This window comes from Acartia tonsa, chromosome 8 (assembly GCF_053477335.1).
Source record: "Acartia tonsa isolate MP-2025a chromosome 8, ASM5347733v1, whole genome shotgun sequence".
Taxonomy (NCBI): domain Eukaryota; kingdom Metazoa; phylum Arthropoda; class Copepoda; order Calanoida; family Acartiidae; genus Acartia; species Acartia tonsa.
This window is the reverse complement of record NC_137267.1, coordinates 42,814,313-42,840,365: the sequence shown is the minus strand read 5'-3', so window position 1 is coordinate 42,840,365 and position 26,053 is coordinate 42,814,313. Positions and strand designations below refer to the sequence as shown.

The 26,053-nt window shown below is 38.0% G+C and overlaps 1 protein-coding gene across 1 annotated transcript in view; it reads left to right on the top strand.

The window, feature by feature from the left end:
• LOC145327013 (uncharacterized) overlaps positions 1–25,343 on the top strand; it is a 74,617-nt gene extending 49,274 nt beyond the window's left edge. Inside the window, exons 3-16 of the mRNA XM_080170489.1 lie at positions 99–151; positions 494–537; positions 4,486–4,541; positions 6,008–6,072; positions 6,694–6,726; positions 7,090–7,148; positions 7,594–7,646; positions 8,822–8,884; positions 18,386–18,432; positions 18,845–18,907; positions 19,244–19,306; positions 22,358–22,452; positions 24,239–24,299; positions 25,196–25,343. Of these exons, the coding sequence (XP_080026615.1) occupies positions 99–151; positions 494–537; positions 4,486–4,541; positions 6,008–6,072; positions 6,694–6,726; positions 7,090–7,148; positions 7,594–7,646; positions 8,822–8,884; positions 18,386–18,432; positions 18,845–18,907; positions 19,244–19,306; positions 22,358–22,452; positions 24,239–24,260 (716 nt within the window). The 3' untranslated portion in view covers positions 24,261–24,299; positions 25,196–25,343. The remainder of the gene's footprint in view (positions 1–98; positions 152–493; positions 538–4,485; positions 4,542–6,007; positions 6,073–6,693; positions 6,727–7,089; positions 7,149–7,593; positions 7,647–8,821; positions 8,885–18,385; positions 18,433–18,844; positions 18,908–19,243; positions 19,307–22,357; positions 22,453–24,238; positions 24,300–25,195) is intronic.
• Positions 25,344–26,053: the final 710 nt, after the last annotated feature.

Here is a 26,053-nt window from a genome sequence, read left to right as displayed (position 1 = left end):
TTGCCCCACTAATCGCTTAATCGCTTTTAAGAATCCACCTCTGGTGGCCTCTAGTCATTAATCAATCACAAATATGTTAATAATTTATCTGGTTTTAGGCTATTTTCCTGTCGTATTTCCTGGCGATATTCAACAACATAAACAAATTCAGGTAAAACTTTTTTATCTAAATTTTCAAGAAAGGTTTTAATTAAATATATTAAAGTCTTTATAAAGAATGGATTTATTATTACTTGGATCTTACACCATATTTTACTGTTCTCTAATAAAGTAAAACTTGTTGCGAGCTAAAATAACGATCTTTACTATCCCCTTACTTTATCCAATCCCAATAAACGAAAGGGGAATTAGCAACCTAAATTGACGACAAGTTTACCCTCTCAAAACATCCATTTTTCAAAGGTGGTTTTACTATCATTTTCTTTCGTTTTTTGTAAATATTATTTCTTTTTATTTGAGATAAACATACAATTAATATGTTTTATGGTTCTAGGACTCAAATAATCGCCAGCAGAGAACACTAGAATACAGTAAAAGGTAGGAAAATATGAATTAAATGTGAAAATAGAATAATAGATAGTGGAATTTGGAAAGATTATCATTCGATAAATAGATATGAAGTAAAATAGATAATTGGATAGGTAGATTAAAGAATAGATTCTCATATAAAAATAACAAGATGTCTCTAAGTTTGTACCGAAGGATCTTGCTATCCTCTGGATTGATAGGTTCTCCTTTACAATGAAGCTATTTATAGGTCCATGGAAGGTTTAAAAACTTTTTGGGGGGAGGATACCTCCTGCCTTTAATGTTTTTTTTTCAATTTTATAAGTGGGTTTTATACTTACCCCCATCACCCCCCTTACCTAATATGCCTGTAGGTTCATTAGGTGCAAGTAAATATATACAAAATTATACATATGCCTTTTTGTACAGTCTACTTTTATGTTTATATACTAAAGCTAAGTATTTCTTTTCATAAAAAGAAAAACTTTGTTATGAAAATATTTAGAGTATGCAATAATACCAATATAACAAGAAAGATTATGTACATAAGGACAACAGCAAAAAAAACAACATTCGCATAGCTTGAGATTTTTTAAGGGGGTGACTAATGAATTAATTTTTAAAAAGTTTGGTAATTTCAGCTCAGTTTTTTGTGTTTTATTTTTTTTTTTGGGGGGGGGGGTATCACTTTGTAGGAAATCATTTTGTTCACCTTACCCCCTCCACCCATATATTATTTTAGATTTATTTTGCTTGTTGGCCATACCTTATTTGTGGGGGGTGTAAATCTTAAATGGGTGAAAAGGTAAAGGCTTCAACAAGTCCATTAAAACGTGTCAAGTAATATTGAAGTTTATTAAAAATGTGAAAACCAATATAGAAAAATCAGTAAGGTGTTCCAATGGATATATTATTACTTGAATGTTGCACCAAATTTTCATGTACTCTAATAAACTGATACTCGCAGCTGGCTAAAATAGCAATACCCCCATCCAACCCCCTTACCCTTCTACTGGATAAAGAACTGACCAATAAACGAGATCCATGTTAGCAACCTAAATTGACCAAAAAAAATTCCCCTGTCAATATATTCAAATTTATTTTATATCCATTGGTGTCCAATTATACATCACTATCAAAAGTCTAATTTTTATAATTTATTGCCATGTGAATTAAAAAGTTGATTTCAGGCAAGCTTTTTATTGACCGTCAATAATCTAAAGTTATAGAGTGGCTGTGCTTCTAAAAATATTTCTATATATTATGTAAGCAATAAAAATACTTTTACTTCTAATACGTAAATAAGGTAAAAGAAATTTGCTTCGCTAGAATAACTTCTGGTCCAAGAAATTTTCATTTATGATTGAGAAAAAAAATATATAATATTAAAAGAATATTTGTTATTCTTACTTTAAAGGTAATCAACAACCAGGGATCAAAGGGATAGGACAATGGCCTATAAATTGATGAACATCCCCAATGATGATACACAAATTTACCCCATCTTTAGATTATTATTAGTGGTTTCAACATTTGGACACTGAACCAATTAATAAAATTAAATAAAAGTCCCCAAAATAGGCAAGTCAACGAATAAGAAACGTTATTATAAAACTTTGGGTACTAGTATCATAAACTTTTCAATGCCTCCCCCCCCCCCCTCCCTGTCAAAAACCATAAATGAATAATTTCTACGAATTTTTTTCGAAGAAATAGTTTTTTATAAAAATATTTGTATCTATTTAGGGAGGGGGTGTAGGATCGGTGTCAATTATCAAAATTAAAATTGGCAAGGGCGATTTTTCACCCCCTAATGGTTTACACTTCCCTGGTGGATAGCTGTGCACGCCACTGCTTTGAAGGGTTACATAATATTTTTCAACGAATGTTTTATTTATATTTCATCAATTTTCTCCTCTTACATAAAAGTATTTATAAACATTTGTGATAATTTGATTTGATTCTTGTTAACTTGAGTAAAAATTCTTATTTTCATTTTTTCTATATAGTGAAATACCAAAATTACACATATGGTTTCCATTTTCAGTTAATTGCTTAAATTTTAATATTTATAACCTATATTAATACTTGGATGTTGCACCAGATTTTCATGTACTCTGATAGAGTATACTCGCAGCTTGCTATACTAACGTTACCCCCATCCCCTCCACTATTACTGGTATGAACTGATTAATAAATGAGGTCCTCATTAACAAGCTATATAGACGACAAATTTTCCATCCCAAACCTGCCCTTCCCTCTTCCCCATCTAAGCTCGAAGCATTTAATGCCAGGGAGTAAGGGAGGGGACAATGGATCGAATATTCAATCTTTAGGAGTCTCAGACTTTGGGGACTGGCTTAAAGGGAATGTGCAAGAATTTAGCAGTTTCTGACTGAGTTTGGGGACTTGCGCAAGAAATGCCGTTACTCGCTATGTTAGTTTTGAATATATATAGTTTTGCAGACAGAGAGTAGTTCAAATATAAATACACGGCCCCCCTCCCATACTATATTTCACTCCCTTCATCCCCAACTCCTTTTTAAAAGTAGACGAGAAAGGGAAATGGAGAAGGGAGGTGGGGGAAATAAACAGGATAAAAAGGGGCAGGAAGGCGTGCGGGTCATATACTTGCCCATCCAGCTACACGCCTACCTGCCCCTTTTTTCCGTGTTCACATCACTTGCCCCCAAATCTCTTTTCTCTTTCCCTGTCATCTGAAGAGATCCAGGGAGATATTTCTAGTAATTAATTACAGAATGGTTATGTCAGTCTGTAATACTGGTAATCTTATTTTCAAATGATTGCCTTTTTTCTTGGAACTTTTTTCTTAGTTTATGGTTTTCTAGATTTAATCAACAATCACTTTACAATTTCCACCATATTTTCGGGATTATTCTGGTTTTCATGGCCTTTCTTCAAAAACTCTTAAATTGAATTAATTGCCCATTGTACCCTCCCTTACTCCCTGATTTAATGCTCTTTGGTGGATATTATTATGATACAAGCTTAAGTAAACAGCAATCCACTCCCATACCCTACTGTTATAGGTTTAATATTAGATAGAGATGTTTGTCCTTCTAAAATATTGAAAATATCAATCACTAAAGTAAATATTATTACTGCAGGCTAAATATTAAGTTGAATATTTTTACTAAAAGAAAACACTATTTTAATTAGGTACATAAGAACAGACAGAAATCGTTTTACTTTGTATTTGTAAATATTATATATATACGAGCGACAACGCCCCTTAAGCCTCTAGGGGCACTCGAGAAAATGGGGGAGGGGGGTTATAAAATCCGCTCTTAAGTTTTTTTCAATAGCCGATTCTCTTGGAATGGTGGTGGTACCCTTCCCAAAATAGTAATAAACCATTCCTATACCTGTATTTCAATTAATGTATTTTTTAATTTTGATGGGGTAAAATGAGGGGTTTCAAAGTTTGAGGGGGTAGACACCCCACTATACCCCCACCATGGATGTCTATGTTGTGGTGGTACCCACCCGAAAAAAGTTATAAACCTTTTCTGGACCTATGGGAAAGAAGAACCATATCGTTTCATCGGTCAGCGAGATCCTTCGCTAAATAAAGACAGACACACAAATATACGTCATGTTACTTTTGCTTTAAAATGAATAGATATTAATCCTTATGATAAATTAACAGGATTTCTATCTTTTTGCCTTTACCGAAGGATCTCTTAAACCGCTAAACTGATATGGTTCTCCTTCACAGGGTAGCTTTTCATAGGTCATGGGAAGGTTTATAACTATTTTGAAAGAAATCGCCCCTAAAAATATCCCACCCCGAAAAAATTTTTAATTTTACTTTTTAAACCTACAATAAAAATTCGGTTATCGATTTCAATTCCCTCCTCTTGGAGGCCTCTTGGAGCGCAGCCGCTAGTTATGTATAATGTATGTACTATCCGTAATGTATATACTTAGCAATTAATAATTATATAATTTGTTTAGACCTGCAAGAAAAGAAGACAGTGACAAATTGGATCCAATTTTTAATGAGATTCTTGGTAAGTTCAGGGACTAGCATTCTCAAGATAAAAAAGATGATTGAATTATCCAAGATTATAAACAAAAATATTTTTCAGTAGTAACTTTACAAAGTCTCTCAAAATTCATCCAGTGACGTCTTAAAAATGATGGATTATCCATCTCTTTTTTAGGAGTTTTCTTCCCATTTTCTCCTCTCATCTCCCTCGTTTTTATGACGTCACATGGCTGATTTTTGAGACACTTTGTAAAGTTACTTTCCAGTATGGCTTCACAACCGATTAATATCCGGTGGATAGGAATCGGTTCTCGGATTGGAGCCATACTGAAAATTCATGTATAGCATCGAATTACAGACAATTTTCCACTTTAATTAAAATAGAAATAATTAAAATTAAGGTAGGGGGGGAGTTTTTTTCCCTATATACCTAATCCCTGCAGGAAGCTTATACCTCCAGTAACCTAAACCTGCAGGGCTACTCAGTTCTGGGCCACGGCTAACAAAACTAGTTTTTAATCTAACCCAGCGGACATAAATCGGTTTGGAAGCCATACTGGAATAGTTATTTATCGCATCATATTATAAATAGCTTTCCACATATATAAAATGTGCAATTATAAGATTAAAACCAGTTTTTTTGGCCCCGAGATACCGAAGGCAAGGGCTAAAAACTGGTTTTAATCTTATAATTGTACATTTTTATATTCGTAGAAAACTGGAAATAACACGATGCTAACCATAGTTTTTTCGTATGGATTTGAACCGGTTCTAATCCACCGGATAGTAAAATCGGTTTCGAATAAATACGAGAATAACTATTCCTAACCCTGGTTAAGTCTGCTTTAGTACTAATTACAAAATTAATGAGAATTCCTATTTCTGGCATATGTATAGGTTTTGTAATTTTATATAAGACTTATCTGGCGGTTTCTCTCAAAGTGTTTAGTCGAGCATATAAACCCCCTCCATCCACCATTATATTGAAAGATATTGATAATATGGGGTTGGGGGGTAGTTTTTCATGTGCCTGTTTTGCACTTTAGGTCAGATTAGGTTAGGTTTCATGGGTGCAGGGAAGAACCGCTGGTTTATAGTTTCCTGAAAAAAAAAACAAATTCTTTCCCCCATATTTTAATTCAATTTATTTTAAATAGGGGTAGGGGGGGGGGGGTTCTGCTTGATGTGAACTTTTAGGGGAAATTACCATTTATTTTCCCAATATGCTGTACATTCATATTAAAGTCATGATATCTATCTATCTTATGGTGGGTTCGAATCTTGGCCTAACACTGCTTCATAACTCAAGACGTTAAAATTGCATCAAATTTAGGACTGTAAGAGGGGATATGCAATGGTCAAAAATAGGCCTCATGCACAGTTATAATTTACAGTCAAACGTCGTGCAATCAAAAGTTTGGTTGTTTGATGGCATACATTGATAATATTAATAACGAAGGTATTGTCTCTAAATCTGTATATTTTCAGATGATGAAGAGTTTAGCAAGAACACATCAAAACGTGGAGCGGTGGAACTTTATAAAATGATAAAGGTGGCATTTTTAAACAATGATGAATACGTCCAACAATAGGGCAGTATTGCAAGGAATTGAATCTCCTCTGTATGTAATGTAATCAGGGATCTAAAGGGGTAGGACAATGGCTGATAAATTGATGTACATCCTCAAATATTATACTCAAAATTGGCACTTCTGTAGATTACAATTAGTGGTTGAAACTCAACTCAATGAACCAACCAATAATAATTCAATACAAGAATAAGAAAGGGTTAATATAAAACATTAGGGACTAGTGTAGCAAACATCTCAATGTCCCCTCCATCCCTGACAATTTTTCTCGCCTACCTGTAAAATTTATCAATAAAATATTTTCTGATCAAATTGTTAAAGTTTTACAAATGTTAACTTTTATTAGCTGAAACTTTTTTAATATTATGTTAACTTTTTACCAAAATTTAAAATTAAATTTCAATAAATTTATATTTTTCAACAACACAAAGGTATTATTTATGATTTGTTCATATTTCAATTTAAAGATTTTATTTCAAATAAAATTTCTTTCTTTATAGTTGTCTTTACGTCCGTCTGTCCGTATGTCTTGAGGGGGTTTTAGGCTATTTTATAAAGCGAATTAACTAGTGTTTTATTTTTTAGTGTGGAACTGGCTGTAATCCCTTAATTTACAAGGTAATTAATATACAATAATATCATTAACTTCCCCTCTCCTATTTTAAAAATTAATTGAAAATAAGAGGTGAGGGTTAGAGGTGGGGTTGCCTGTACCTGCGGTGCCCTAGCCCTACCCAAAATTGCCTCACCTAACCTGACAAACGAGAAAAAACTCATCTCCCTTATATTCAATTTATATCCAAAATAAAAGAGAGAGAAGTTTCAGGGAAAACGTCTAAAGTCATTAAAGTATGACGCGGTAAGATGGTTTTAGGCCATTCTATGTTGATATTTAAGTTATTTTTCTTTGCCTCTTCGCAATACAGAGCCCCTAGAGGCTGGGGGTGTGACCACTATATAAATATATTCTGTTTAAAATAGGGATATGGCTGTTACTGTGGATTTCTGGGTTCAGGAAAGACTGTAGATGGAATTGACAGGTAAACTTAACTTTAATATAAAGTAGTAAGGTTTTTGTATAAAGCTTAAGAGCTCGAGAAAATCTATAGCTAGATGCAAGAGGCGCAATCGCTAGTTGATTATATTAGACAAACATTTTTACTGCACGTCCTTTTTTAATACTTCAGGTTATGTTTTGTAATGAATTTGTAATGCACCTGGTCATTGGTCAAGCCGCTTCCCTTTTTCTTACTTTTACAGTCACGATAGAGACACTCCTTAGGATACAAAAGATGGTATATTGTTGAGCACATAACCTCCCACCTTAAGTTTGAAGAAGAAAATTGTCAATTTTCCTTTATCCCAACTCCTTTGAACTTTGAGAATTTGTCAAAAATAAGCAAAGGGGGAATACATACATCAGACTTGATCTAAGGGAAAATATAATCGCAAAATTCCTTTACATATTTTATTTCTAATTTTCAGATGTTGTAAGATGCATGACTGGTGTTACGGCAAAGCAAAATGTAAATTCATAGGTAAAATTTCGATATTTAGATTTAAAGAAAAAAATATTATTTTAAAGTTTTAAAGGATCAGTGAATATTTTTTCAATTCTTTTTATCTATTTTTTGGAAGACTTGCAGAACTGTCCTTCGAGAATAAGAAACTTTGAAATAAATTTGTCTATGTATTGCTTTAGACCACGCTAGGTTAGGTAATATTGGGCACTGAAGGCCCCGCTAGCCCACATCCCCGAAGAGGTTTTCAGAACTCGATAGGTACTTTGGGGAAAAGTACGGAATTGTTGGTTAATTGCACTGGTAAAGTGTATACAATCCAAATTCCAAACTATTGGTTAAACTAAATCTGTATTTAACATGTAAAGATATTTATCAGGGATCTAAAGGGATAAGACAATGGTCGATAAATTGATGTACATCTCCAATGATATTTCACAAAGTTATCACTTCTATATATTATAATTAGTGGTTGAAACGTTTGGACCTCAACGTAATTAACCAACCAATCAAAAATCAAGTCCCCAAAGTTGGCTAATGAATAAGAAAACGTTACTATTTGGAACTAGTGTAAAAAACAACCCATTGTCCCCTTCCTCCCTGGATATGTATACTAAAGATATTTATACTTGTTACCTATAATTGTTTTTAGCCTGAAGCGACAAGGTTTAAAATTAAGTCATTTATATGTTTTAACTCTTAAAGTACAAGTAAAGATTGTTCTTAATGGGTTTTTTATTAAATATTGGGTTACCTAGAACAACTATGTTCTTAACTAGCGCAGTAAAAATAAAGTGAATAAATAGACATAGGATATAGTGGACATTTGACAGGGGAAATTTTTAGTCAATTTAGCTTGCTAATATAGACCTTATTTATTTGTCAGTTTTTTCATCCGGTAGGAGGTGAGGGATAGGGTAAAGGGGTATAGTTATTTTAGCCAGCTGAGCATCACAGAATATAATTTGAAAATAGAAGGAAGGGGGGAGATTTTCATTTGTTATTTTAGGTTTTGTTGGACATAGGTTAGCCCCACAGCGTTAGGTATAGGCCCCGCAGGGGTTAGGCACGGGAAATAAAAACTACCACTCGTGCCCTCACATGGCGGTGGGGGGGAGGGGGAGGTCAGTGCTTAACAAACACTTTAAGGGAAATCAAGCACTTTTTGTTTTCTAATGAAAATTTTTGTTTAGATTCTCAACTGCCATATTTTGTTTCCTTCAAATGGAGCTGTAACCATGGAGCTCCCTACTGTGGTAAGTTTTTATACAGTATGGCTTCCAAACAGAATAATATCCGCTGGATTAGAACCGGTTCTGACCTATACTGATTATTTCGTATTATAGACAATTTTCACGAACAAAGAAATAACAATAGTATAATTAATAAACGTTTTAATGTTTCCCAGACACTTCGGCCCCTCGGGCCTAACAGAACTAGTAATAGTGTTTTTAAATTTTTAATTTTACTATCCGTGAAAACCTGTCTATAATACGATGCGATAAAAATATGATAATAGTTATAGAAAGTTTAGATGGTCAATCTCCTAATTTGATCAATTGAAACACAGTCTAACAATCTAATCACAATATGTTTAATTATTAACGTTAAATTGATTTATTAAAATTAAGAAATTTCATTTTAAATCCACTGATGATCGTATGTAAATTCGTCTTACATCAACAGTACTTAGTTTTTTTTCCATTGCAGAAATTTGGATTCTTTTCAAATATGTATGTACAGTAAGAGATATAAGTTTTCCGGAATTTTAATGTAGGTGTGGTATTCGGCAACCGTGAGCCATGCCTATGGCACCCCTGAACTGGGGTTCGGTGGAGGGTCAATGGCCCTCCCCCGAGTCCTGGGGAAGGGGTCTGACGACCCCCTCCCTATGCTTAAAATTAATGATTGAATCTGTCATGTTTATTATGGTTAACTGTATTCTTAATTCTCCCCCACCCTTTCCAGGGATGGGGGATCATTATTGCCCAAACTGACTATTGTATATGTGTTATAATGCTTTTATGTTATGATTATTTATTCCTATCCATGTATTCATTGTTTGTTGTATATAGCTTTAGTATCCTTTAAACCTTCAATAAAGTGACAACTGAAATAGATGTTGATCATTATCTAGTGAATGCTAGAGAAGCGTAGCTTCTCTATAGTAAGGTGTCCACGTCTGTCACACTGCCGTAATCTAATTGAACTCCGGTGTCTGCCATTTATCCTCGGCGGATACCACAACTTTTGGTGACAGCTGTGTGAGATTACGGCGAACCACAAGTGTAGAGCAGACGCGCATCTGAGGCTAAGGTACTCCCAGCAGTGAAACTGGCAAAACTGACGCAAGCAACCTGAATTACCCACCCTGGATAGCAAAGTTTAACTCTGCATCCGGCAGTTGTGGAAGCGAGACAGCGAAATTTGACGAAGAACCGCGAGCAGCGCCGATATCTAGCGGAGAATTGAGCGCCCAAAGGGCTGAAACAGGCCTGCGGACCGGCTGAAATAAGCCAAATAAGTGTAAACGGCTGAAAATAGGCCAACTTTACTGCAAGAAATAGCAGGATCCGAACCAGTGGCGCTAGCAGGACGGGACATTCCCTGCCGCCATCAGCCGGATTTGGATCAGCGGCGCTAGCAGGACGGGACATTCCCTGCCGCCGATAGGCTGAAACACGCCACATAGCTGCAAGCTGCGAGCCAACATACGAGTGTAGTGCACCAGAACAGAGAAAAACTACGTCAACTCCAAGTATCCTGAGAGGCTACAACGCAGCCACCCATCTAGAAAAACAGATATTATGTCACATTGCAGGGATTACCACCCTGGTGTGATGGCTAAACAATAGATTTATGAGCAAAGCTTGGCAAACAAATCGTTGTGTTGTGATAAAGCTAAAAATAGAACAGGCTTGGATTTATTGTGTATTGTGATAACAGCTAAAAATAGAACAGGGTTAGTAAACAAATCTGTTATGCAATTGTGATAAGGACAAAAATAGAAGCTAGATGTAATATAATAAAGACCCTGATATACAATCAAATCACCTCAAGCCTACAGCACAACAACAATACACCCCTTATTCCAAGGGAAAGGGAGGAGCCCCTCTCCATTGAAGGCAAATACAATCAGGGTGATATAATAGATAAGCCTAGGATTAAGAAGAAAAGGCACTATTACACCAGCACACAGTTACCCCCTCCCTCACAGGGGGAAGGGACGGAGTTACCTCCGTCCCCTCACGCGCTTCCCCCTTCCTACCCACACTAGCCTAAGTCCGTCTGTAGTGTGGAGCTAGCGACCGGGAACACAGAGCGCCATTCACGGGTAGCGCAACAAAGTGCGGAAAATATCATAAATTCAACGGACAAACGGACCAATGAGAGAGCGAGTTGAGGGATAAGAGCGCGTTTTTCCCCGTGTGCGCGGATTTGACGGTGCGTACGCGCGTTGCAAGGCCAGGAGATTTCACGCACACACACACACACCGGAGCGGAGCTACTCCATAGCATTTAACAGGGGTATTTTGAGCAAATAAAGAATTACAAGCTTCTCTCCTTCTAGCTCCAGTGTGATAAAGGAAAACCCAATCAGTTCCTGACAGCAGTTCAGACCCTCAACATCTATCTACCCCTACAACCTCAGCACCTAACTAGTGATAAGTACAGCTAAGTTATACCTTTGCAACTAAACTACCAACCTAGTGATACAAACAGTGTTGGCTGTTAGGCTAGAACGCCTCAAGTGACAAACCATTCCTTTTTAGTACTGTATAACTTTGTGCCCCGCCGTTGAACCGTTGACCCGATGGACCAGCCGCAAGCCCCAGGATGGCTCCAGGATGACCCTCAGCCGGCCCCAGCCGAGTACCGCAAGCTGATGCTGAGCAATCTGCCGGAGTATAGAGGGCCGCCCAAGCAATCCTGGTCGTCACATATCCGCAGACTCGAGATGTCATGGGCGGCTTAGCGCGTGCCACCTCATGATTTCCTCAACCGCCGCAACGCCCTCCTACTGTCACTGGTAGGGCAAGCGGCGGAAATGGCGTCCCATCTGTTTGGTGAGGCAGGCCAAGCCTTGACCTACGAGCAGGTCAAGGCCGAGTGTGAAATGCTATTTCGTCCTGCTTTTGAATCCCAAACGCTTAAACAAGCGTTTAGGGATTACAAGCAACACTCGACAGAACCGATACAGGCGTACATATCCACTAAATGTGCCCTGTATCGGGACGCCTACAGCCATGAGGATCTTGAGTTGTTGGTGGACGAATTAAATCGTGGAATTCGTAACGCCAATGTAAAACGCATCATGATGGGACATGAAATTACGAGTGTACCTGAGTACACTCGTAAGGCCATGTTTACCGTCACCATGATCACAAAGCAACTGAAAGAAGGTGTGTGCCTAGTAGACTCTACTGACGGGCTGACTGGATCCGCCAGCATCCAGTTGCCCCAGTATGATGATTCGGAGCCAATGGAGATTGGCGCCTTGGCTCCGGGTCTCCACCAGATGGGGAAGGTCGCTCCAGATGACAAGGTTCCAGGTCGCTGCTTCCGCTGCCAGGGGAGAGGCCACCGAGCTCGAGACTGCCCAACGCCTGTGGAAGTTAGCCTAGAGGAGAGACGCACCCAGCCACGCCGTGACCGTTCTGCCAAGTGCGAGCGTTGCCACTATGACGGTCACACGGCGGCCGACTGTAGAGCTGACTGGGCCCAGGTAGCCAGCCGCAGGCGCACCGCCGATAAGGGCGCCCCTCCAGGGAAGCCCAGCAGAGTGGCCCACATGGAAGGGAGCCCCCAGCACCACCGCAGCAAGCAGCCGCCCCCAAAGCTGCGGACCGAGCCGATGGGATGCCGCAGTTTGGGACTGTCTCCGCTAGGATCAACGTACTGGGCGGCGCGGCTGAACCCAACCGGGTTGGCCTAGGCTTCAGCCTCAACCACCTGGGGCCAGAGCTGATACAACCCAACAACATCGCCGAGCCAGAGATTCTGAGGCCCCAGCCTTTTAGCCTCAACATGATGGAACCTGCCCGACTGAGCCTACCCAGCAAGAGTGGAGGGGCGCTATCCAGCGTCCCTGAGACGGTGTACGGGGAGGCCCTGGCGGCCGCTGAACGAGAGAGGCAGGAGGCGCTAGCCAGCGCCTCAGCATCGATGTATGGGACGCCACCCGGCGTCGCCACCTGGGATGACGGGGGGGTGCTATCCAGCGCCTCCCACCTGGTGCCTGGGGCGACAACCGTCGCCGCCACCGAGATACCTGGATCCTGGAACGAGCCAGCCTCCAACCTGATGTCTGGGGCGACAACCGTCGCCGCCACCGAGATACCTGGATCCTGGGACGAGCCAGCCTCCAACCTGATGTCTGGGGCGACAACCGTCGCCGCCACCGAGAGACCTGAGTCCTGGAACGAGCCAGCAGTCCCAGAAAAAGGGGTGACACCCGTCACCCCCAGTCAGCCAGCGCCACCAGCCTGCAGGGAGAGCCCAGCTACATGCCATCCAGAGCCCCCTGCCAGCCGAAGGAACCCAGCTGCCCAACACCAGGATAAGTTGAATTTGTTAAATGTGTTGTATCCAAGCTATTGTAAAACCCCAGCCTTGCCTGTGCCCCCTGCACCAGAGGCTGGGGAGATTGAAATTTGGGAAAATAAGTACTTGCCTGTGCCACATGCACCTGAGTTCCTAGGGCAGGGGAGGGAAGTGAGTAAGGGCGAGCCTGTGCCACATGCACTTCAGCCCCATGCCACTGGGCATGCCTTGGACAAGGGAAGGGAGCACTTGGGGCTAGGGGAGCCGACACCCAGGCAAGCGCCAGTCGCTTGCCAGTCTGTCATTGGGGAGGGTATCGGGGTGCCCCGGCCGCACAAAGATAACGCTCAATGGAAACTTGTATCTAGCCAGGAGCAGCCCAGCTGTGTCCAGCCACAAGAAGCAGCCGTGACCAGAGCTGAAGATCCCCAGGCGCGTGTGCGAGGTAGATGGTTGCCTGGAAGCCTCTCCCATTGGTGGATGGTCCTGTGGGGCCTCCTGCTGGCAGCCGTGTGGCCTACAACCAGCTACGTCCTGGTGGGATGGGACTGTGCCAACCCCACCCATGTCACATCCTACAATAAAGAAAAGATGTGTAACACGGAGCCCCTACACCAGGAGGTGCCCCTGGGCCATGAAGTGCACGTACTGCAGCAGGTCAAGGTGAGGGAAACAACCGGGTACAGTTGCCAGCTCACCGTGTCCCAGTGGACATTCAGGTGTGGGGTATGGGGTCACCTCAAGGTGACCTCGGTCCCCACCCTCATGAGGCCAACCAAGATAGACCCAGAAGCGTGCCGAGACCTGGCCAGGAACCGAGTCTACACGCTGCCAGGCAAGACCCAGCCACTGACGTTCCAGCTGAACCATCCCCTGTTCTTCACCATCGACATGGTGGGCGCCCTCGTCAACAGCCCCGAGGGGGTGGGTTGTGAAGGGGAGGACGTCCACTTTGAGGGCCAGCTGTACCGCAATGAATTAGTGCTCCAGGAACGACGGCTGCTGGTCAAGGAAGAGACCTACGTGGTAGAGGATGGACGGGTGGAGTCCCAATCTGACCACCTGACCCTGGAGTGTCCCCATTCTGAGCTGTCCTGCATCACTGGTGAAGCAACCTACGTGTGGGACCACCTGGGGAGAGATTGCCCCTTGAGGCTGATCCGCAGCCTCCAGCCCAGCCTAGTGATGGATGCATACCTGGTTGACCATCAGGCCCAGTTTTTCATCAACATGACCAACCCCACCTCGATTGTGAACTGCGACTTCGAGGCCCATGCCACCAACCATCCAGCGTTGTTCGTGGCAGCTGACCCAGCCGCGGCTGCGCTGCCCAGAGTGTCGGCTAGGGATGTTGACGTCCCCTTACAAGCCCAAATACATGCAGGTTATATTGGGTTTACCCTGGAAACGCGCATGAAAAGCACAGCAGCAGAAGAAGTAGCGGCCAACTGCTGGAAGCTCCAGCAACTAGACCCGGCCCACCCGGTGCGTGTCCAGGGGAGCACGTTCTCGGTACTGAGGGGAGACATCCTGCTGCAGCTGACCTGCCAACGCCATAAATACGTTGTCCGCGAACACAAGGAGTGTTGGGACAAAGTGCCAGTAGAACCCACAGGATTTGTAGACGCTGTGACACGAGTATATAGTGAGCACGCCACCAAGATCCCCTGCTCCTCCACATACCCCCTGACTGTGCACGCGGAGGAAGGCTGGATAGAGTTAACCCCCGCTCCTAAGAAGAGGCCACCCCCGCTGGATACGCCTAAGCAATTGTTGACAGAGCCCTTAGATGACTTCAGTTCAGGGGGCTTGTATTCGCAGGCTGAGTTGAATGACTGGCAACAACTGCTGGCGTTCCCAGCATACAAGAGCGCCATGCTGACCGGCCTATCCTATGGCTCCTGCGTTCAGCAAGGCAGCTGTTCGGCCACAGGAGACCATGGGATAGTGTCCTACAACATTGACCGACTGGCGGAGGAAGGAGAGGCCGCCCTGGATGTCTGGGCTGGATTTAGACAAGCTATCCACGAGTGGGGAGATGGCGCAGCCATACTGTGCTTGCTGTTGTTGATCCTCAAACTGCTGGGGGACCTAACCATCATTTCTCTGGCAGCAGCACAAGGAGGCGTCCGAGCAGCCCTGAATGCGATGTCACAAGTGTTCCTGTACCATCCAGCTTTGTATAGGAAAGCTCTGGCTAGAGCCAGGCTCACCCATGCCAAGTCCCGGGACTTTTCAGTAGACTGGGATGCCATTCCCATCGGCAGGGAAGCAGCCGAGGAAATGGTGTCTATGCAATCAGCTGATAGCGGGCATGACCGCCCAGGTAGGCCAGGACCGCCCTCTGGCAGACCCCGCGGCCCCTCAGGAGGACAGGCCGCTGCCCAGACGATCAACCTGGCAGCCAGCGCCCCAGCCGCTGCCAACAACAACCAGCAGGCCCCACTGCTGACCGTTCCAGCAACAACGGTGCCACCTGCCAACCTGACACCTGCCGGCGCCGAACAACGTGTCCAACCAAAGCCAGCCTCTGCCTTCTATCCCACGTTGGGAGCCCATCAACCCTGAGAAAACACTCACCACTAGGATTCCATTGAATCATTATCGTTTGTATATATCTTAGCCCTAAGGAGCGGACCGAAGGCCTCAACCACTGTCGGAAGTCTGGTAGGGAAACCCTCTCCCAGCCTTCCGAGGGGAGAGTTGTGGTATTCGGCAACCGTGAGCCATGCCTATGGCACCCCTGAACTGGGGTTCGGTGGAGGGTCAATGGCCCTCCCCCGAGTCCTGGGGAAGGGGTCTGACAACCCCCTCCCTATGCTTAAAATTAATGATTGAATCTGTCATGTTTATTATGGTTAACTGTATTCTTAATTCTCCCCCACCCTTTCCAGGGATGGGGGATCATTATTGCCCAAACTGACTATTGTATATGTGTTATAATGCTTTTATGTTATGATTATTTATTCCTATCCATGTATTCATTGTTTGTTGTATATAGCTTTAGTATCCTTTAAACCTTCAATAAAGTGACAACTGAAATAGATGTTGATCATTATCTAGTGAATGCTAGAGAAGCGTAGCTTCTCTATAGTAAGGTGTCCACGTCTGTCACACTGCCGTAATCTAATTGAACTCCGGTGTCTGCCATTTATCCTCGGCGGATACCACATAGGGAGTAGATTTGAAATCTGCATCAAATTTTAAGGATTTTTTATAAAATTCGTTTTTTGTAAAATTCTTTATCTAAAAGCGAAAATACATTTTAAGTTAATTAATTTTGACCGATAGGATAGGTGGATTTTAAACTACCTGCGCTCTAATTGGTTGAATGATGTACGACATCCAATCAGAGCGCAGATTTTTTAAATCCACCAATCACAGATGCCAAAATTAATTAACTTAATTTGTATTTCCGCTTTTAGACGAATTTTATAAAAAAATCCTTAAAATTTGATGCAGATTTCAAATCTACTCCCTACATTACAATTCCGGAAAACTTATATCTCTTAATGTACAGTATTAATTTTTTTTAATTAATGTACTTATAAAAGGATATTTTATCAAGGAGGAAGGGGACATTTGGCTGTTTAATACACTAAAAATTTTATGATAACATTTCTTTTTAGTTGGTTTAACAACTTTGGAGACTTTTATTGAATTTTGATTGGTTGGTTCAATAAGTTGAGTGTGCAAACGTTTCAAACACTAATTTCAATCTAAAATGATGGGTAATTTTGTGTATTAAAATTTGGGATTTATATAAAGTTATCGTCTATTGTCTTATCCTTTTTTATCCCAAATAATTTGCAATTCTGATCTTCAAAGGACACTTTAGGATTTTCAAAAATTTATAGATTAGCATATAGACTACAGGACCGGGGGGGGGGGAGGTTATGTCTACTATCCCCCCGTACCTTTTAGTTGAAGGAGATGTTACGTTTTAAATAAAGAAAAAAATGCATTGGTTCTTGATTTTTTTCTTTTGGTTATTGGTAGAATTTTTTCACTTATATTAGGAATTTTAATGAAATGGAATTTATTTTAATTTTTTAAAAATACTTATATTGACACTAGTGGCTTCGCCCCTAAAGGCCTCTAGGGACTCATAAAATTTGTCTTTTTTAATATGTTTTAAAATTAGTTATTGATTAAAAATATTTTTTTCGCCGATAGATGGCGTTAGTTATGTTTTTAGTTCATTGCAAAAATTTCCGCAGGGCAGCGTTTTTTTATTTTTGTCCATTTCTCTGGGGAGTTATAAAAATAGTTATAAACCTTCCCGGGACCTATGAGAAGCTACCCTGTAAAGGAGAACCCGATCGTTTCAGCGGTTAGCGAGATCCATCGGAACAGACAGACAAACAGACACACATCATGTTACTTTATCATAAGGATAATATCATATTGGTAGAGTGTCTTTTTAATTTCTAAATCTTACCAAATATTATTCTAAAGAATTGATAATCAATACAAAATTTGGCGAATTATTTGATAAAATCAAATATTTTAACGAGGTATAGTTTTCACTAGATTTTTGTAATTGATATAAAATTGCATTACTGTACGTTAATATAAAGAAACAATAAAAATTTATAATATATTTTGTAATATTAAAAAATGAGAGGGTTTTGACTTTTTTCACCTTTTATATCCGAGGTTGATTCTTAAAAAAGTTTGCCCCACTAATCGCTTTGTGGGGCAAAATTGTTTTCGTGATAAATCCACCAAAATCACAATAAAAATCTACAAAAAATAAACAAAATCATAGAAGGGTTATGGACATAAGATTTTATTTAATTTTTGTAGATTTTTTATGTGATTTTGGAGGATTTTTCACGAAAACAATTTTGCCCCACTAAGCGATTAGTAGGTCAATTTTTTTTTTAAAGAATCCACCTCTGTTATTCATAGTAGTTTATTGTACGATTTTGGGTCAGGTTAGGTTAGTGCCCTATGCAGGGGTTAGGCATTAGAAAAACGACCACCCTTTATTTTTAATTCATTTTAATATTAAAGTACTTTGAGAGAAAGCACCACCTGCATTTTAAATATATTTTCGCATTAACATTAAAAAAGGAGCCTTTATGGTACACAAACTACTGGTTGTTAACTGATTAACCGCCATATTTTTTTTAAAAATTGTTAACAGTGATCGCTTCTTATGGATGTTGTCATCCTTGTTTTTAATTAATTTTATGTTTTATTTTAAGTTACTGGAAACTCGCGCAGCAATGGTCCTGGCAGTTGTGGACATCAGGTATAATAGTCACAGGAGAGGGAGGGGACATTGGACTGTAAATTAAACTGGTACCAAATGTTTTATATAACCACGTTGTCTTATTCGCTGGGCTCTTTTTGGAATTTTTATTAGTTGTTTCCAAACTATAAGTTTCCAAAATTTTTAACCAATACTTTTAGACTACGGAAAAATTTTTTCTTATTATTTGGGATGTATATCAATTTAAGGTACATGGGCTTATCCCTTAAGATCCTCTAGTAATTACTACCTGTTTTATTCGCAAGGTGGTACTCTGAGATTTTTGCCTGTTGTCAGTGGGAATCTTAAGTATAAAACAATAGACAAAGTCACAAACAGAAAGACAGAAACACAACCTGTTACTTTTATAAAAGGATAAAATTTTCTGATTATATTTATTTATTATATATAGTTATGCGAATGTGATAGAGAATTTGTGGAATGTTTAAAAGAATTTCCATGTCCAACACAAAAGGTAAATAAACCTTTCCCTTACCAATAGCCACCAGATGGGCAAAAAATAAAAGAAAACCTTTCTATTTAAGGACATACTTACATTTTCGAATTTGATAATAGAGATGCTACCCTAGAATTTGTTCTAAAAATCAGATGAAATGGACGCACGGACTTTCTGGTAACGATTATAAAGTTGCTATGCTTTCTAAATCGTACTTACTTATCATTGTTGTCCTCATCCAAAGTTTGATTCTAACACGCCTAAATAAACAAAAAGAGCTAACTGTGACGTATAGAAACTAATTATAGAAAAGCATAGCTTTGAAAAATAATTGCTATTTCTTTCTTATTTCAGGCAATGTGTCGTTCCCCCTGGAGATATTGGCAGAATCTGTTTATGGGAATCGGCACTGGAATGGTAACACTTTTTTACAAACTTGAATCTAATATGAAATAGCCTAAAACCATCACGGGACCTATTTGAAGCTTAACGCATGTTCATAATGCTATTACTTAGAAATTCACTTTGTTTTAAAAAATTTGGCACATTGTGTTGGATCCTGCCTCTAGGCAACCTAAAAAAGAGAACCCAAATAGTTCTGTAGTTATTGAGATCTTAAGCTTTAGATAAAAACCCTTACTACTTGAAATATTAGGATAAGAAGGGGGGAATTTGGGCGGTTAAACCCAATACTTACATTTTGTTGTTAAATAATGAGAAAGTGAAAAGTTGGAAGAAGAGAAATTTTCTTCTATGGGATAGGTATCCCTCATTTTCTTCAAACAAGGATGACAACATCCATAAAAGCGAATCATTGAAACGGTAGGACAAACGAACATTAACACTTGTATAGTGTCAGAACTGAATAATCAGAATATAAATGTATAAGAGTCAAAGCAAAATTGTGAGTAAAGAAGGTGTATCAACTTTTTTTTTTATAGCTAGCCGGTTCTTTTAGTAAGTAGTAGATGTAAAATTTTTCATAGAATTCAGATATGCAATCGGTTTTTTTGTAGACCTCTTATTTTTTAAGTAATTTAAGTTTTTTAAAAAAATAATTAAGTCGGTTTTAAGGTACTAAAACGCAACAAAATAAAAGAAGAAAATGGCCAGTAAGAACAAAAATAGTAAGATCTTTAATTTGACACCTTACTTTTAAAATTCTGTTGATTAATTATTGAAAAAATCTATTTTTTTAACCTCGGTTTAATAAAAACTTTAGACCTAAATATTTTCTCAAACAGACATAAAAAACATGGGTTCATATATACCTTTAGAATCAGAAAAATATTACGAATCCATTGTAAGCAAAATTGAAAAAAAGTAAAAAAATAAAAAAAATAAAAAATGGCCAATTGTATTTTTTGTTCTGGCAACACTATCGTCTTCCCTTTTTTACCCCCTCTTTACCCCCTCTATACCCCCTTCCCATTTTTATACTCAATTCAAAAGTTAAGACGTTGCCTGTACAATATAATATGATATTTTCATATAATTCCTTTTATTGTAGTTTATATACTATATTGTAAACTTTTTTTTTCAATTTTGCTTACAATGGATTTGTAATATTTTTCTGATTCTAAAGGTATATATGAACCCATATTTTTTTACTTGTGAAATGATAAAATTGAGTTCAAAGTTTTTATTCTCGTGGGTTTAAAAAAATCGATTTTTTCAATAATTACCTGACAGAATTGAAAAAGTAAGGTGTCAAATTAAAGATCTTACTATTTTTGTTCATAATGGCCATTTTCTTTCTTTTTTTTGTTGCATTTTAGTACCTTAAAATCGACTTAATTTTTTTTTTTAAAAACTTAAATTACTTAAAAAATAAGAGGTCTACAAAAAAACCGATTGCATATCTGAATTCTATGAAAAATTTTACATCTACTACTTACTAAAAGGACCGGCTAGCTATAAAAAAAAAAGTTGATACAACTTCTTTGTTGAAAAACTGTTTGATACAGAATAATGTTTATGGGCATACTTACATTTTTAGGACTTGATTATAGAGTAGCTTTGCTTATAATATTGTACTTTGTTGTCCCAGGAATCAGTATACCAAAAATCAGATCAATCGGATAATTAGATCACATAAAAATTTGTTGTTAAAAAAGTAAAAAATCAACATGTTTAAAATTGACGTATTTTAAAATCGTACCTAACTACTACAGGAATCACCATGCAAAGTTTGATATTGATAGGTCAATTCTAACATGCCTAAGTTAACGAAAAAAGCTATCCGTTGCGTACAGACGGAAGGACCGACCCTAATTATAGAAAAGCTTCGCTTTTAAAAAGGTTTTTTAGAGGTGTTTTTCTATATGGAGAATCCATTCATAGATTAGCTGCGTTCAAGAATAACATCAAATTAGAGGATAAATATAAGATAGTACTACCTAACAAAAATACTTTTAATTTTGTGATGTAAATCAATTCAACGCCCATTGTCTTATCCCTTCAAATCATCACTCGTTGCCTTATCCCTTAAGATCCCTGAGAATTATTTAAGACTAATAGAATTGACGAAAAAATCTTCCTACTCCCAAACGTAATAATCTGTATTAGATGTTCAGTAGACATAATCTCAAAACTTTTAGCCATTGACAGGGAATAGTTATTTTCACATCGTATTTTAGACATCTTGCCGCGGATAATAAAATGATAAATTATATGTTAACACCAGTTTTGTTAGATCCAAGGGGTTGAAGGCCCGGGCTAAAAAACTGTTATTAATTTCATGATTTTTTGTTTGATATTCGTAGAAAATTGACTGTAATACAATTCTAATCCGGCGGATATCAATTGGTTTCGAAGCCAAACTGGAAATAATATTGTAAATAAAAATAATGACTATGACTAAAAATTGAATAGAATGTTTTTTCTAACTAATATCCTATGTTTATGTTTTTTTGCCTCTTATGAGATCATCATTATTGTTATACTAATATTGTTTTTAGCCAGAGAGGTAATGTAAATTAAACTGTATGTTACACTGGTACCCAAAGTTTTATTATCCTGTTATCTTTTTGTTGGGTAAAAATTTGGGTACTTTATTGAATTTTTTTCCAGACAAGTATTGTCCGAACTTTTTAGCTAAAAAAAATTTTTTCCATGGAATCTTAGTATTGGGATGTTATTAGGTTCTATAAACCAATAGCTGGACAGAAAATTTTTTCTTAACCTCCCCCATTATTTTAAGGAGGTGGAGGGGTGACTTTTTAACTTCACATCCCCATTAGCTGTTTTAGGAAGGTATAGTTCCCTGTCAAGGGCCGTGTAGGAGGTAGGACCCTAGTGGGTTGTGTCCAGAGGGGTGAAGACACCACTCCAATCTCCCCCCCCCCTCCCAAATCTGAATATTATTGGTTGCATCACCTTATCTTAAAAAATCAACATACATGGTCCCCGACACCCCACTAGTACCCAAAGTTTTATAATATAATTAACTTATAAATCTAATTTCAGCCTGTAGCCGATGTGAACAACATACATGGTCCCCGGCACCCCCGCCAGCCTCCTCCACTTATGGACATACCAAAACCAAAGTTCTATAAGAAAAGGTATGTTTATTCTAAATGCTACTGGCTACGCCCCTAGGGGTCTCTTGGTTCACTTCAGTAAAGGTGGGGAGGAAGTATTCATGTCTTTTAGGGGTGATTTATCTCGAGGGGGTTCTTCCCCAAAATAGTTATAAACTTAACCAGAACCAAAGCGAAGCTTTATTTTAAATGAGAACCATATCGGTTTAGCGTTTGTGAGATTCTTAGCTACACACTCAAACATCCTTTTACTTTTATATGATGATTCTCTACCAAAACTTTGAGAATTAAATACAAATTATCTCACCCAGGAAGGGAGGAGGCATTGGATGGTTGAATATGCTTGTCCCTAAAGTTTTTTTTTGGCACGTTTTCTCATTAATTGGCTTAAAAACATTGATTTGGTTTTATAAACTAGCAGTGACCCAACTTTCCACTATTGATTTTAATCTTAATTTTGATACAAAAGGGGCAATTTTGTCTATCTTAAACCTACCTCAATTCTTTTCTCAAAAGAAGTTGTATCAACTTTTTTGCTTTTTATTTAAGATAGCTAGCCGGTCCTTTCAGTAAGTAGTAGATGTAAAATTTTTCATAGAATTCAGATATGCAATCGGTTCTTTTGTAGACCTCTTATTTTTTAAGTAATTTAAGTTTTAAAAAAAAATAATTAAGTCGGTTTTAAGGTACTAAAACGCAACAAAATAAAAAAAGAAAATAGCCAGTATAAACAAAAATAGTAAGATCTTTAATTTGACACCTTACTTTTAAAATTCTGTTGAGTAATTGTTGAAAAAATCTATTTTTTTAACCTCGGTTTAATCAAAACATTAAACCTAAATATTTTCTCATACAGACATAAAAAATATGGGTTCATATATACCATTAGAATGAGAAAAATAATATGAATCCATTGTAAGCAAAATTGAAAAAGTTTAAAAAAATTGTAATAAAAAATAGAAAAAATAAAAAGGTTATTTTAAGAATTGTAACTACTAAACTAGCCAATCACAAATCGCAAAAATTGACGAATCGGGAAGCTTAATCTATAAAATTAACCTATAGAATTGCCAGAAAAAAAGGAGAACGTTCATACAATATATACAATAGATACTACAATAAATATAGTGATATTAAAGAACATGTAAAGAATGAAAAATTATGAACAAATATGCATCAGTCTGTTTATAAACTTCAAAACAATGCAGTTAAAATACATTATTGTTTCTTGTGTTTAAAAAATATCTGCTACATTGCATTGTCTTTTGTTTAGGTTTTGTTCAGGTTTGGTTCAAGCTAACCCTTTAAAGCCGAAAATTATGATTCTTAAAATAAACTTATTTTTTTTATTATAGTTTTATAAAACTTTTTCAATTTTGCTTAGAATAGATTCGTAATATTTTTCTGATTCTAAAGGTATATATGAACCCATGTTTTTTATGTCTGTTTGAGAAAATATTTAGGTCTAAAGTTTTTATTAAACCGAGGTTAAAAAAATAGATTTTTTCAATAATTACTCAACAGAATTTTAAAAGTAAGGTGTCAAATTAAAGATCTTACTATTTTTGTTCATACTGGCCATTTTCTTCTTTTATTTTGTTGCGTTTTAGTACCTTAAAACCGACTTAATTATTTTTTTTAAAAACTTAAATTACTTAAAAAATAAGAGGTCTACAAAAAAACCGATTGCATATCTGAATTCTATGAAAAATTTTACATCTACTACTTACTGAAAGGACCGGCTAGCTATCTTAAATAAAAAGCAAAAAAGTTGATACAACTTCTTTAAGAGATCTTTTTACTTCAGGGTTCAGTTTGAGTTGTTGTAGAATAATTATGAAGAATGGTGAAAGGTGCCATACCCAGAGGTAGGTTACAGGTTAGGTAATCAGGAATACAGGTATAGGACAATATTTAGAAAGGTGCCATGATACCCAGAGGTAGGTTACAGGTTAGGTAATCAGGAATACAGGTATAGGACAATATTTAGAAAGGTGCCATGATACCCAGAGGTAGGTTACAGGTTAGGTAATCAGGAATACAGGTATAGTACAATACTTAGAAAGGTGCCATGATACCCAGAGGTAGGTTACAGGTTAGGTAATCAGGAATACAGGTATAGGACAATACTTAGAAAGGTGCAATGATACCCAGAGGTAGGTTACAGGTTAGGTAATCAGTAATACAGGTATAGGACAATACTTAGAAAGGTGCAATGATACCCAGAGGTAGGTTACAGGTTAGGTAATCAGGAATACAGGTATAGGACAATACTTAGAAAGGTGCAATGATACCCAGAGGTAGGTTACAGGTTAGGTAATCAGGAATACAGGTATAGAACAATACTTAGAAATGTGCCATGATACCCAGTGGTAGAGTTCAGGATAGGTAATCAGGAATACAGGTATGGAACAATATTTAGAAAGGTGTCATGATACCCAGAGGTAGGTTACAGGTTAGGTAATCAGGAATACGGGTATAGGACAATATTTAGAAAGGTGCCATGATACCCAGAGGTATGTTACAGGTTATGTAATCAGGAATACAGGTATAGTACAATACTTATAAAGTACCATACCAGAAGGACCAAGTAAATTATATTCTGGATGATCATTGGTACAGGTAATAATTATCAGAAAATTTTGCTGTCCATCATAAATAGCAGCCGAGAAAATCAAGTTTCCCTCACAGCATTATTGATTGACTGTCGGACACTTAGAGTAAATTATAGAGAAGCTTTGCTACTAAAATTTATTAATTTCAGAAGTTGAATGCATTCCTACCAAGTTTTTCCAGTGGACTTAATTTATAATTATTTATATATTATTTAATATAAAATATTGTACTAAATTATTATTATTTATAACTAGACTGTAAGTTATATATCAACAATAAAGAGGATACCAGTAAAATCTTTTTGTTCTAAAAACAAGCGGTTATGCCCCTAGAGGCTTCTAGCTGCTTTTTGAAATGTTTTCTATGCCAGAAAAGTCCTATTTTAAATTTTAAATATTTTTTTTTTATAAAATGTTTTCTACATTAGTGGCGGTCGCTAGCGACACTTTAAAATATTTTTGCATTTCTTTTCTGGGGCGATTCCTCGTAGGAGGATGGTGGTACTCTTCCCCCAAAAAGTCATAAAGAGGACCTTTGAGAAGCAATTTTGTAATGGAGAATCATATCGGGTCAGTTTTAGGGATATCTTTCGGCACAGAAAAACACACATAGATTCTGTTACTTTATTATAAGGGCTAGGACGGAACGCCCCTAGAGGCATCTAGTGGCACTTTAAATGTATTTAAAAAAATAATACGTTACCTATCTCTGCGTAATAAAAATTTCGATTTTTTTGGTGATTTCTCTTGGAAGGTACCCTCCCCCAAAATAGTTATAAACCTTCCTTGGACTAGCGCCCCTAGCATCTAGAGCCTCTAAATTAGTAGGGATATGGAAGGGCAGAAAAATAGACTAAAACCATACATAGGCTTTTTATAAAGATAAAACAGCCTAAAACCATCCTTGGACCTATAAAAAGCTTCACTGCAAAGTTGGACTATATTGGTTAAGTGGTTAGCAAGATCTTTTACAACAGACAAAAAATGCTTACTACTGTTTGTCTTTC